We start from the raw sequence: 14,827 nt of genomic DNA, 5'->3' as shown, positions 1-14,827 counted from the left end.
GAACAAGATAATCTACTTCGAAAGTGCATTGAAAGTGCATTATCCAATGTGTGCAGATGGGTTGAGTAGTTTCAGGTAGGCCTAAGGAAGGATGTGGCCACTAATAGGATGGAGGGAAAGCAGACTAAAGGGAAGTTGAAACAATCTTAAATGATAAAAAATAGAGCCTCCTTTCCAAGCACTGGCTAAGCTGCTGTGGTACCACAGACTGTTTTAAAGAAAACGTCTCACACCAGGCCCAGTGTCAGAACTGGTTATATGATATTTACAGGAATGGTTGAGGGGAGTCGAGGGCAACTTACCTTCTTCCCTTGCAAACCATTTTCTCTTGTATGAAAAGAAAGGATACAAACCCCTTAGTGAGAAGGAGTGTGGCCGCTTGAAGAGGGCTGACCAGAATAAACTAGCTAAATGCTAGTCCATTTGCAGAGCTCCTGTGATGTCACGGAGTCTTGGGGGATGGCTGGATAGAGAGCAACCAAAAGCAGTGGCTAGGGAAGGGGGGGGGCTGAAAGGGGAATTCAAGGATGTGCCAAAAAAAAGAAGTCCTGAGGGGAAGTAGCTGGCAGGGGGAAATTTACTGCAGCACTATGAAGAGAACAGAGGGAACTCTTTGTGTGTGTTTGTGTGCATACACCTGGATCACGGAAAAGGTCAGGGAACAGGTAGATAGAAATCTACCTGACTGCGAGTCAAACTAGCCCCCACCCCTGTTTCTCTAACTGTTGTCCGAATTTCTAAGGTGCTGCTGGTGAGGTATGGAGGGAGAGGCAATATACCCTCTGGACTCCACTTGCCCTGAAACTACAATTAAGAAATTGTATGACCATAAATTTCATACTGATGAAATTCATTCATCAGACTCAGTAGCTGAGGCAAAACTCTGAGGTTGGCTCATGTGCATGCTCAAAAGTTGATTATTTTGACTTCTATCTTGGACAGTGAAAATCCTGGCTTGCTAAAACTGACTTAATATTGTTGGGAATAATTTCTGATTTTTTGTTTTTGTATTTATTCAGAAAAGAAAGAGACACTACATATTAAAGAGTGTAGAAAAGATAAAGACACTATGTATTCCATTTACAGAATTATAAATATTATAAGCCGACATCTCATAATACATCTTAATTTGTTCCCCTTTGACCTCATCAATACTACTGCAGAGTATACCTATTATTCATTTTATTTATTTATTTATTTATTTATTTATTTATTTATTTATTTATTTATTTATATTTTTATACCGCCCTTCCCTATGGCTCTGGGCAGTTTACATAAAACATTTTTGAACATTCACATAGAACACTATCAAAATCACTATAACAGTATAACAATAACAACAACACATCAACTGGAACAATTAGAATGGCACTTCAACAATAACTTGACAATCCCTCAGTAGGTTCGGTCTCTCAGTCTGGGGGCACCTGTAGGTGTTATGGCTCAGTCGGCCCCACCAAATGCCTGGTGGAAGAGCTCCCCCCCCCGAGCTATTTCCCCCCGAGTTAATATATTTCCATGACATTGTTGGGAATGCCCTAAGCTGTTCTAGATATCTGATGTGCTGGAGCCAACCATCTTCTGGGAAGCCTTCTTCCAGTCCCGGGAAATATCCTTGAATGTAAGGGGCTCTTCCACTTGAGGAAGAAACCACCTGAGATTGGAGGAAGGCTTCAAGTGTTGCTCTGAGGAGTGGCAGGACAGGGAGTAGGATCTGCTCTAAGAACTCCTCCACCATCAGGGGATGATACTAATATGTATGGAAGAAGTGTATGCAGCCAGTCATGGAGAAAGGTGTTATGACACACTATATATACAGAATTATGTTTTAATGGGTTTTAATGGGATTTTATTGTTTTTATGAATCTCTTGTCAACTGCCACGAGACCTTTGAGAGCGGCGGTATATAAATATAAAGATAAATAAATAAAATAAAATAAATAAGAAAGGGGAATGTCACATGGTTGCCCAGGCAACTCCCTCCCAACATGTCCAGGAACAACTATGTGGCAATTTAGGACTCCTGATAAAAGGAATCTGTGCCTGCCTGTCATAATTGGTAACCTGATTGCAATTTCAGCTGCAGAGAATTCACCCACTAATTACTTTTTAAATAGCCTGGTGAATTAGGTTAACTTTGAGGACTGGGTATGTTTCCTTGGTTGTATGATGTTTCAAAGTTCTGTTAGTGTTGTTGCGTTGTTTGTGTTGTGTGAGGCTGAGCTTGGCTGGAGTTTTTTGTTTGGAGAGTCATTTATCAATCCATTTCTGTCCCACTCCTCCATCTCAATGATCCACCTAATCTAATGTCATTAAAGATATCTGTCAAGCATGATCACAAAAATTAAAAGAAGAGTCCCGGAAAATAAGGGAATTAAACAGCAAACTAAATTGTCCCAGCCCAATTCTATAGCAACCAGAAGGAAAATAAAATATAAAGCAGTAGCATCTAGCCAACTTCCATGTTTTCCATCAAAAGCTCTCCTATGCAGAACAGTTTTGACATCTCTAAAGTAGAAGGGTGCTGGTAGTCAGATGGACAAAGGAGAAAATCCTGCCCCTGGAGGAGTTCCTACCTTAATTCTGTCAGATTGTCAACTGCCCCCCGGAGGCACGCCTGGCCTCGACCAGGGGCAGGGCTTTTTTGGTCCTGGCCCAACCAGGTGGAATGAGCTCCTGGAAGACGTGAGGGCCTGACAGAGCTGTCAATGTTCCGCAGGACCTGTAAGATGGAGCTCTTCCACCAGGGATTTGGTTGAGGCCAGGCCAGGAAGATCGGATCCCTCTCTGTATAGGGCCCTGTATAAGCCCTATAGTGGCACTGGCCTCAGTCAGGTGGGCATGGGTGCCTCTCCCGGGGATGATGGTGGACTACTGGGGACCAGTACAGTCTGGTGTCATCGACTGTGGACAGGGTGATGGGGAGGGAAACAAATTAGTTTGTCCACCATGAGGATTGCTGATACAGACCAAGAGAATTGAGCCTCACCTTGGCTCCCAGCTGTGCTTGGGGAAAGGTTGCTGGCTCTTTACCCCATCCCACTTAACAGGTGGATTGACTCAATGTGATAGAGAGGGCAGGACTGAAACAGCTTGGCCAAAGATTTAAGATAATGAAGAATACAAAATTCTGGGGCATTCTCCTGCCCCTTCCCGCTGACAGTGCTGACGGATGTGGGGATGGCAAGGATTTGTGATTTTACAGTGATCTGCTGGCCCTTCCAGGTCGAATAGGTAACAGTTCATCAAGGTGAGCCATTTTCTATTGAGAAAATGACAAGGCAAGGAAGGATTAACTCTCACTGCACTGCAGCCACAATCCAAACCGCCCCCTCCCCATGACTGATTTGTAACATTCAAATAAATGTCACATGACCTGTTCATGGATTTCCCCCATAATATGAAGCTTGACGATCCTCCTCAGAATAAATCCCCCTAATCCTCTCCACCACAGGCTGTCTTTTGACTGGCTCTTCTTCTTCTTTTGCACATACAGCCAGCTTGGTGTGGTGGTTAAGAGCAGCGGCCTCTAATCTGGAGAACCAGGTTTGATTCTCCACTCCTCCTCCACATGCAGCCACCTAGGTGACCTTGAGCCAGTCCCAGAGCTCTCTCAGCTCCATCTACCTCACAGGGTGTCTATTATGGGGAAAGAAAAGGTAGGCAATGGTGAGCCACTCTGAGATTCCTTCAGGTAGTAAAAAGCCGGGCACAAAAAGCCCACATTTCATCTAAGTAGGAAAACACCCAAATTTGACTGCCGCCAAGAATTTCTGTGGCCTGCACGGGTGGCTGGGAGTTCCATTTGGAGCCACCAGTGATGAGGTTGTATGAAAAGTGCTGGGCTAGATTCTTTGCAGGCTCCTGTCTTTCAGATCATTACCTCCAGCTTCACCCTCTCGTGTTCCATGTGCCTAGAGAGCTCCAAGATACGAGCGGCGCCAAACTGCAGCTTCTGCTGCACCGCTCGATGTGAGTGGGCGGAATGAAATGAGGCTTACTGCGTTTTTTAAAAGCCAGCCCCTCCTAATAAAGTGGTTGGCAACAAGATGCGCTGGGGACGCCGCAGAACCTTTACCGCTAGAGATTTTAAACAAAAGGACCCTAAACAATCTGCCAAGGATGCTCTGAGTATGAGATTAATTCCCTCTGACACCTTGGGGTCACTTCAGAATATGTGGGCTGAGAAGAACCGATAGTACATTTGAGCTTAGCCAAAAGGCTGAGAATATGTGGACTTATTTGCGCTGAAACCTCATATCAGTCTTATAGGAGTGTCGCAGGATTACAAGAGTCACTGAAAAAGATGATTGTACTAGGAAAAGCGGAAGGCAGCAGGAAAAGAGGAAGACCCAATGTGAGATGGATGGACACCATCAAGGAAGCCAGGGCCCTTAGGCTGCAAGACCTAAGCAAGGTTATTAATGATAGGATATCCTGGAGGACATTGATTCATAGGGTTTCCATAAGCCAGAAGTGACTTGATGGCACAACACACACAGGGTTATCAACTTCCAAGTGAGCTTGGAGTTCTCCCAAAAATACATCTGTTCCACTGCGGAGATCAGTTCCCCTGAAGACAATGGCCACTTTGAGGGGTGGATCATATGCATCATCCTCACTGAGTTTTTTCTCAGACTCCATTCTCCCCAGGCACAGCCCCAAATCTCTTGGACAGGGATTCCCAACCAGGGTCCACAGACCTCTGGGGGTCCATGGGAACTTCAGAGGGGATCTGCAGCCTTTTCCCCTCCTGCCTTAATGTTCTTGCCCACAAGCTAGGGGACCAGCCACTTCCATTGCTCCTCCTTCCCAAGCATGAGAGAGTTCTCTTGTGGCTTCTGCACCTGGAAGAGGGCAGAGCCTGTACGTCTACTCCCATCTTAAACCACCTCCTGTCTCTATCCCCCTCAGTCCTCCTTAAGCCTGCCTATTCACGTGGGTGGTGATGTCACTTCTGGGAAGGAGCAGGACCTTCACAAAGTGCTATGGCATAGAGTGCAGCCTCCGAAGGTGAAATGATCTCTGTCATCAGGAAATGAGTTGTAATACTGGGAGATCTCCAGGTCCTACCTGGAAGCTGGCAATCCTAGCTGGTTGTAAGCATCAGTGAGATAAATGCCAAGGAAGTGCTTTTGACACCTGGAATTATTTATATAAATTCTAAATATTATTCTTAATACCATCAAAGATGGCATAATCTATCCTGTTTTTATCCTGTCCTTTCTCCAAGGAGTTCAGGTGGCATACGTGGGTGTCTGCTATTCCATTTCATCCTCAGAGCATCTCTTTAAAATTAAATGAGGTGGAGGGACAACCTGATAGGGCAAAGATCATTCAGAAAGGACCAGGGTTAACATTCGTAGGTTGTCGCCTACTTCTAGTACTTTAATAGTGATCCATGCAAGGTTGGTGCCCAGTTTGTTTGTACATTTCAGTTATTCTTGAGATCAAAACACTTCAGTCTGTTTAGAGGAAAACAGCCTTGCAGTTATTTAGTGTTTTCTGCGCCCTGAATCAACACAGCACACAAATTCATCTTCTTATTTATTGCTGGGATAAATTCTGCACATAAATTGTTTGTCATGGCCATGGCACAGGCTGCAGAAGCAACAAGAAATTAAGGTGTTCTAGAATAGCAGAAATGGAGTGGTGATGATCTTCACCTGGGGTGGCCACTTGGTCCTGGACCAGTCCTGGTTGTCATGTGGCTTCCTCTAACTGAGTGCCAAGGAAAAAGAAGAGAAAGAGCTTAACTCCCCAAAAATGAATCAAGGAACCAAAACGGTTAAAAGAATATGAACTTGGAGCCTTGTGTTATACGTGTTTTACAAAAGAAATTAGAATTAGAATGCATGTGAGTTGGCTCCGCAACGTATTTGAGTATTCATGAGCTGGACACTTCAAGGAAGGTACATATAAAGCCACCACCTTACTACCACTGCATCTGACCAGGGCCCACAGTGAGAAATAAAGAGGTCTCTACAATTCCTATCTAGTCCTACATCATAGTGTATATGACTACAGATTCTACTGTGTCCTTTTCATTATTTTATAGAATGTAATACATGTCTAGAACCTATGTATTTCACATTTTATGTATGCTTTTATTTGCCCAACCGCTGAAGAAGGTGGCAGCACCAAAACACCATCTGGTCTAAGCCACTGGGTCCTCAGTTTGCTATTGGTTGAATTGATTTTACATGTGAGCCTATCAAGGTTTCAACCTTCTTTGTAAATAAATGCCTGCATTTCATCTAACCTCATCTAACTGTGGCCATCATGTGGATGTCTATGGAGAAGTGACTTCTATCTGGAAATGTTAGAAGACGTCCTTCCCTGTCATTTCAGCCAAATGGTAGATATTGTACTAATTATTAGAGAAGCATTATATCCATGAGTCAGAAATCCAGAGTTCTGCTTGCCCTTGCTAGTTTCTTTTACCCAGCTACTCTCTCACACACACACTCTCTCTCAGTCTTTCAGCAAGAACAGCAAAGATAGCCAAAGCAGTTGAGTCGTGCTCCCGACCAGCAGAGCTACTGAACAGCGTGGGCGGTGAAAGAATGCACATGATATGTCTTTCCTGTCTCAGCAAATCCTGGCACCTGCCGAAGAAAACTGTGATCTAGCTGAGCTAAACAAAATGCCCCCTCTCACACAGTCCAATACTTAAATAATCTGGCAATGGAATTGTCAATCCAATGACACAGAAGCGTAAAGGATGAAATTCACCCGCATTGGTTATGCCAGCTAAAGCTAGCAAACTGGGACATGCCGCTATTCAGTGCAAACACCAGAAGAAGAAGAAGAAGAAGAAGTAGAATTGGTTCTTCTATGCCACTGTTCTGTACCTGAAAGCATCTCAGTGGCTTACAATCAGCTTCCCTTTCCTCCCCACAAGGGATACCCTATGAGGGAGGTGAGGCTGAGAGAACCCTGATATTACTGCTTGGTCAGAACAGCTTTATCAGTGCTGTGACGAGCCCAAGGTCACACTGCTGGCTGCATGTGAAGGAAGAGCAGGGAATCAAACCCGGCTCACCAGATTAGAAGTCTGCTGCTAACCACTACACCATGCTGGCTACCAAGAACTGACTGGGGCAATCCTTCTGGTGTGACAGTCTGCATTTAAGCAGATTGTATCTGCATCTCAATAGAGTATTTGCTGTTTATAATTCAATTCACAGCACATCTGCAGAAAACTCAGTTCTCAGAGGTAGCCATGAGATCACACTGCATTTGGGGCACAAGCATAAAATTCACGTGAGAATCTTGAGACTCTGCCATTGCAAAATTCAGGGTGATAGATAGCACATATAAATGCTCATTTTCCCCTCCTCCCATTTCCACCCGTGAAAATCTGTATTATACACTTAACTATATGAAATGCTGGAAGTTCTGTAAACATTGACCATGGAATTGGATTTCAATCAACACAAGGCCACCAGGAAAGGGAGGCACACTTCATTTTCAAAGGAGTCCCTAAGCAGCTTAGAAACACCTTTTCTCTCCCCACAACAGACACCCTGGGAGGATGGTGGGCCTAAGAGAACTCTAGCAGACCTGGTCAGTGTGAACGCTCCTAAGAGAACTGTGACTAGTCCAAGGTCACCCTGCTGGATGCATGTGGAGGAGAAGTGGGTAATCAAACCTGGTTTTCCAGATTGGAGACTGCCGCTCTTAACCACCATACCACACTGGCTCTTAGACTCCCCTCATGCTGTTTTTTCTAATTTGAAATGGTCCCAATATGTCACTACTTGTCTCATGGGAGCAAACATAGAAGTGTTTGCATTAGAAGCCCTATGCCTGCTCCAATAGGAGGGCAAATGACTGTTCAGATTAGGGAGGCATGCTGGGAAGGGCTCATGGGAAATGTAGGCCAAGGACATCTGGACATGGAGATCCAATTTGCCAACCCCTCAGGGGTAGTCAAACTGTGGCCCTCCAGATGTCCATGGACTACAATTCCCAGGAGCCCCCTGCCAGCGAATGCTGGCAGGGGGCTCCTGGGAATTGTAGTCCATGGACATCTGGAGGGCCGCAGTTTGACTACCACAGATTGGAAATCTCTTGGGTTTTTTTCATCTCAGTTTCTACTGTTCAATAAAGTCTAGAACTGGGTTCCATTTTCTTCTGAATTCCGATGCTGATTTGTTATGTATTAAGTGTGTCATTTTTGTCATTGTCTCATACTCGATCAATTTAGTTAACCTATCTGTAATATCTGGTCATTCTTAAAACTGATGAACTTTGACGAGGGGAGAGACTTCGATGGGGTATGATGCTATACAGTCCACATTCTAAGTGGCCATTTTTCTCCGAGGGAGCTGATCTCTGTTGCCTTGAGAAGTAATTCCAGGGGATCCCCAGGTCCCACCTAGAGGCTGGCCTCCTTATTACTGGCCTAAACATTAAGTGAGAAAACAAGCCTGTGTGACTAGATTGATTTAAGGAACCATTACACTTACCTAATTATCTGAAACCATGAGGCTGATTAACCATGTTGTTTTACTGATAAACTAAATTCATATTTAAACAAAAACCCCTGTTTACTTTAGAGTAAAATGCCCTTTTACCTCGGAGCTGCCCCACAGGCTGATCATTCTGACATTCTACCATGTGCCATTAAGCCATCCTGTTCTTTGGGTCTAGCTAAGAATTCTAAGGTGCCTTTGGTGGCAGCCAATTAAGAAGACAGCCTAAAACACATCACCTCAGGATACTGCAGACTGATATCTTTACGGAGGTTACACACAAAGGGACCACAGGAAAAAAATCAACAGCGTTACACTTAAAAAGAAGAGCTGTTTTTTTGTACCCCGTTTTTTACTTAAGAAAGGTGTCCCAATCCCTCCATCCTTTTAATTGCCACTTTCTGCTCCTTATCCAATTTCATTATATCATTTTTGAGATATTACAGCCAGAACTGTATTCAGCATAACAAACAGGGCCACTTCATAGTTCTATGCACAGACATTACAACGCTGGCTGATTTTCTAGTAAACTTCAGCACTGAATCTACCTTTCTTCCTTGCCACGCACTGTATAGATGCTCTCAAGATCTCTTTCCTGGTTAGTCACTGTCTGTACATAGTTCATTGGCAGGCCTTCAACATTTATGGTCATTGTACATTATGAAATGTAATTTTTGAGTTTGACAGTGTTAGATGGCAATTCATTAAAGTTTATTAAAATCTGTTCTTAGTTATCTGTCTGTTTCCCTGGGAAAACCAATCCGATCCAGAGAGAACTGGATTTTCAGATAGTTAGGTGGATAGGGAATTGGTTAGAGAACCGCACTCAAAGAGTTGTCAGTGGTGTTTCATCAGACTGGAGGGAGGTGAATAGCGGGGTACCTCAGGGCTCGGTGCTTGGCCCGGTACTTTTTAACATATTTATTAATGATCTAGATGAACTCTATGATCTCTATGAACCTAAAGCCTTATATCAAAGATTTGTGATTCTACCCATTACCTGAAATACAGTTTTACATTGTACATTATTACATTTGAGAGATCATATCTGTTTTAGCAAAGTGGAGCAATTACTTTATGGCTTCAAGTAAGCTGACATTTTTAAACCTCAGTCCAAATCTGAAAAATATGAAAAATAATGACCAGCTTTGAAATATTGCAAGGAATAAAGATTACAGTGCAGTTTATAAATTGGAAGTGCTTTATACAATGACTAGGGGCCAAGCCCATTGCATTCAGGAATAAGATGAGTGCTAGATTAGGGGTGTGGAGTGGAAGAACTCTGCAGACAACCTCCCCCTCCCCCCAGGACCTGGAAAGGCTGGTCTGCAGGCTCCAATCCTCAGAAGGAAGTGGAAGGAGGAGGGGGTGGTCAGGGGTGGGGGACGGAAGGCAGTTGGTTGGCTGCTAGACAGACAGGCAAACTGGTTGGAGGATGAGGCACTCAGGGGCGGGACAGCTGCCCTGAGTGGGTGTTAAGCGCTGTGTGGCACTTAAGCCATGAGACACGCTCCTCCAAGCCCTTACCAGAAATATTAAGTGGAACAGATTATTGATTAAAAATGATTATATGACCTACTAACAAAATGCACAAAGGGTGCACAAATAATCTATATTTACACAAAGGCAAAATGCTATAGAACTGTATGATACCTTGGATCTGCACAGGTGGGAGGGGACTAGCCATTTAACCCCCATGGAGAGCCAGCAGAAATCATAACCAAGTTCAGCAGCTCTGCCAGTGCCCTGGGAGTCAGTTGGCACAGACTCTTCAGGGGCAATAGGGATCGGTATCCATTTCATCTGTAGCCGCCTCCAGCACAACTGCCAGTTTGGTGTAGTGATTAGGAGTGCGGACTTCTAATCTGGCGTGCCAGGTTCGATTCTGCACTCCCCCACATGCAGCCAGCTGGGTGACCTTGGGCTCGCCACAGCACTGATAAAGCTGTTCTGACCGAGCAGGAAAATCAGGGCTCTCTTGGCCTCACCCACCTCTGTGTCTGTTGTGGAAAGGGAAAGGAAAGGCGACTGTAAGCCGCTTTGAGCCTCCTTTGAGTAGAGAAAAGCCGCATATAAGAACCACCTCTTCTTCTTCTTCTTCTTCTTCTTCTTCTTCTTCTTCTTCTTCTTCTTCTTCTGTTTGTGGGAAGAAGCACACCCATTGTTTTGTGCTGTTGGTTAAGTCTGAGCTTAGTTGCCCTGCAGTGGTGACATTGAAAAGTAGGGCTCACTCAGTTTGGCTTGTTTCTGGGCCATTTTCGTTTTCCTGTCCATCCCTGTGCTAGGCTTCCCAGTTGCCCTGACCTGCTGGCAGAGCCTTCTCTATTCTCAGCTACAAGCAGGAAGACAAAAATGGCCTCCATCGTTATATTCTAAGACTTTCCACTAGACTCTATGGACTTTACCAAAGAGATTAGGGAAAATTTCACCCAGAATTTATACCACATCCTTCCCAAACTCCACCTTTTCCAGTCACTACCCCTCCCCCCAAAATATCCCAGCATTTGTCTAGGCAATGTTAGGAACTATGCACAGGTGTAATTTATATAAAGGTAGTATGAACTAAGGTAATCTCAGGGCTGTGTTACAACACTAAGAAGTATCTGATGTGTGCTCACCACCCACATTGTTCAGATGTAGCAATATTGTGCAAAATGGCCACAAGGCTTCCTTGTGCCGTGCAAGTTTTATATGAGGCTGGCGAACAGCACTGCATCATCTCTTCATTTCTTGCTCCAGGTCCGCCTGGTCATCGCAGAAAAAGGGTTACCATGCGAGGAGCGGGATGTTAGCATGCCACTGACTGAGCACAAAGAGCCCTGGTTCATGCGGCTTAATCTTGGGGAAGAGGTACCTGTGATCATCCATGGAGACAACATTATCAGCGACTACAATCAGATCATCGATTACATGGAAAAGACTTTCACAGGAGGTGAGATGAGACATGAGGCAATGGTCAAAGTCAGGGGTCCTAGGGAGGAATCTTCACCCTTGAGTCCCGTATCACTTAGGTCAGGGGTAGTCAACCTGTGGTTCTCCAGATGTTCATGGACTACAATTCCCAGGAGCATCTGCCAGCAAATGCCACAGGTTGACTACCCCTGCCTTAGGTGGTTAGGTAATGAAAGTAGAGAAAAGTTTGTAAGCAGGGCCGCCAATGAATTAAACAAGGAAGTCAAGTAATCAGTTTAAAAAGCAGAAGGTGAATCATTGTAAATAAATTTGCATGGATGATGTCTTTGTAATAGTAGGAAAGGGCAAGAGTCCAATAGCACTGTAAAGACTAACAAGATTTGTGGCAGGGCAGGAGCTTTCTTGAGTCACTGCTCACTTCTTCGGATACACCTGTAATAGCTGTAATCGTGACAGAAGTGTTGGTTGGTCGGTCATATTGAACATTTCCCTTTTTAATTCCCTATTACAATCACTTGCCAGAAGCAAAATAGCTTTGGGCTTATTGTTTAACATACACTTAACTCTCTGTTCTAATGGCTGAAGTGCCCTCACAAATTGATCAGCAAATGCTTTATTGATTTAATTTGCCAGTTAACTCAACAGGGCTGCAAGTTTTCATTACGTTCTTTGGTCAAAAGATGTTGTTTTTGAATAGTCATGTTGAGAAGGGAACATCTGCAGATACAGTTCAGTTCTGGGGATCTCCACTTTCTAGATATGCATTTGTTCTTTTGGTATTGTGTGATCTCTCTGGGTAACTTGTCATAAGCCTTATGGCCTTAACTGTCTTGGAGGCTCAACTACATATTATATTACAGTGAAGCCCAGTGGCAGTTTTCTTACTGCAAGGAATTGTGAGGAAGCAGTTGCAGTTCCAAAGGGGCAATGATGAAAACTTCCTCACCTCCCCCAGATACTCTACTGTTGTCAACCTGAGCAAAGCACCCAACAGTTCACCATACAAAAAAGGTTACAGAAAACGCCCTGGCCCTTAATAGAGGCTTGATGGCCTGTTAGTTACCAAGTGATGCCATTGGCCACCATGCTATGAAGAGCTTCAGCTGCCCATTTCCACATGTGAAGCCTCTATTAAAGTGGCAGGAAAAACTGACGTAGGCAGAGTCTGCACTTACTTTGTTTATTCCATTGTCAATCCTGTTGAATTCAGATAGATTTGAACTCAGGTCTTCCTCTCCCCCCCCCCCCATTGAAACTGAAAAGTGTTCTGCATGTGGTTAGGGTAGTTCAGAAGGTGGGGGGAGCCAAGCCTCTTTCTTTTCTTGAAGGGGGGGGGGAGAGGAGCCAAGCAGGGAGCCTCTTTCTTTTCTTGGAGTGAGGGAGAGAGGATTGAAGAAGGCAGAGAATCCAAGACTGACAGAAGTTGAGAGAAATTAGGGGCTTCTCCTTTAAGGCAAGCTTGTCACATGGCCACTTTTGGCCAATCAGGGTGTCTCTACCACAGAGGTTCAAAAACAGCTTGCTTTCTTAATCCGAATCTTGAAATATTGAGCATTAAAAGCACTCTAAGATATCGTAGAATAAAAGTAGGGTCACTCCAGATCAATCCTTCTTGCTGCAGAAGGAAAATTTAAATCACCCAAAATCAAAATGGAAATCGCATTCTGTGTAGATGGCAGGGACTGAATCGACCTGGGGTTGGAATAAAAGCTCCTTGCAGTTTATACCCTAGTCCACTGCAAAGTGAAGATTGAGGCACTTCTCTATTCTCTCAGTGATCCCTCCTTCCTGCCCTATGTTACAATTACTGTTTTATGTCCTTTCAATAGGTATTGTAGTTTTGGCTTTAGGTGTTTTTATGGTATAATAATTGAATCAAAAGCTTGTCTTGAACCAAGAAAAGCTGCAAAGAGGGTTCCTCATTTTACCATAGTCGGGAGACTGGTCTTTACAAAAGTCAGCTTGTTCAGTTCCCAAAATGTTAGATGAAGAGACCCAAGATGTTAACTTATTATACAGGAAGGTTTATTATATGTTATAAGAAACTTTTAACCGTTAGCCATCTTGGTGGCCCTGATTGGGCAAAAACGTTGCATGCAAATTTTATAAATAAAATAAATACATTTGGGGGGAAAGGGTTAAACACCCTCCTTTCCCCCAGTGCATTTCTATTGCAAGTTTATTGTTGATGCTTTGCACTGGAGCAAGGGCCATCAGAGTGACACATACAGATAAGTAGTTTGACCCAGAGAGACATGGGGTGACCACCTCATAATAAAAGTCGGTTCCCATATCTTGGTGACTTGTTCAGCAGAGAGTGCTTTCATTGCTTCCACCCAAGCTGAGAGTCCTCCCACTGGCAACCCTTATCCCCTTCCACTATTCTGTGTGGTAGCAGAAGGGTGGGTGGGGGGGATGCTTCATATATGCTATGTTATCACTTCCTTGGAAAAGATGTCATGTAGTTCAATGAATAACCCAAAACTCTATGAAGATAGATCAAGATGGGCAGCCATGTTAGTCCGTCTGTAGCAGTAGAAAATAGTAAGAGTCCAGTAGCACCATAGACTAACACAATTGTGGCATAACTGAAGAACTGAGCAGAGACTCATGAAAGCCCATACCCTGCCACAAAGTTTGGTAGACTTTAAGGTGCTACTGTACTGTTTTCTACAAAAACTCTATGGTTTTGCCATAGAGTTTCCAGCAATTCCAAGGGGCTTTCCGCACCGGGATCTTTGTAGCAAATTGGTTGCTGAATGAAAAATCTCCATTTAAAATAGTGGAATTTGTCGTTATGCATACCTGCCTTTGTAGTGGAATCCAGTTGCGTTTTGTAGCGTTTCCCACAGGCTTCCGGTCTCGGCAAAAATTGCTAGAAAGGAAGCGCTATTGCCAAGCTCGTCCCGCCCCTGGCCGTCAAGCAGCCAATGGGCAGCCGTTAGCATGCTCCCAAACAGCCCCTTTCCCTTTAAGAAAGTTTTTTTAAAAAAAAAAACAGACCCATTGCAACGAATCTGTGTTGATTCGTTGCAACGGAGAGACCCATCCAGCTGCCTAGTGTGTTTGAGCTGTCATTTATTCATTGCCACGCTCCCTCTGAGTGAAAAAAAAAAATCCCCCCCCTCTCACGGGCCCGATTTTCGGCTGAAAATCCAATGGGCAGCCGTTAGCATGCTCCCAAACAGCCCCTTTCCCTTTAAGAAAGTTAAAAAAAAAAAAAACAGACCCATTGCAACGAATCTGTGTTGATTCGTTGCAACGGAGAGACCCATCCAGCTGTCTGGTGTGTTTGAGCTGTAATTTCATCGTTGCCACGCTCCCTCCGAGTGAACCCCCCCCTCTCACGGGCCCGATTTTCGGCTGAATGAATGTGTAAAAAATAAAGGGAAAATACATCAGCAAACGGGCTTTTCTGTTGTTTGTGCTTAGTG

At 44.2% G+C, this 14,827-nt stretch overlaps 1 protein-coding gene across 3 annotated transcripts in view; it reads left to right on the top strand.

Moving 5' to 3' along the window:
* GDAP1L1 (ganglioside induced differentiation associated protein 1 like 1) overlaps window positions 1-14,827 on the top strand; it is a 47,325-nt gene that overhangs the window by 3,671 nt on the left and 28,827 nt on the right. For all 3 annotated transcript variants that reach the window (XM_077335507.1, XM_077335506.1, XM_077335505.1), the window contains exon 2: window positions 11,220-11,412. In XM_077335507.1, coding sequence (XP_077191622.1) covers window positions 11,220-11,412 — 193 coding nt within the window. The remainder of the gene's footprint in view (window positions 1-11,219; window positions 11,413-14,827) is intronic.

The sequence above is a fragment of the Paroedura picta genome, chromosome 4 (assembly GCF_049243985.1).
Source record: "Paroedura picta isolate Pp20150507F chromosome 4, Ppicta_v3.0, whole genome shotgun sequence".
NCBI classification, from domain to species: domain Eukaryota; kingdom Metazoa; phylum Chordata; class Lepidosauria; order Squamata; family Gekkonidae; genus Paroedura; species Paroedura picta.
Note: the sequence above shows the minus strand (reverse complement) of the source record. Positions and strands in the feature narration are given on the sequence as shown.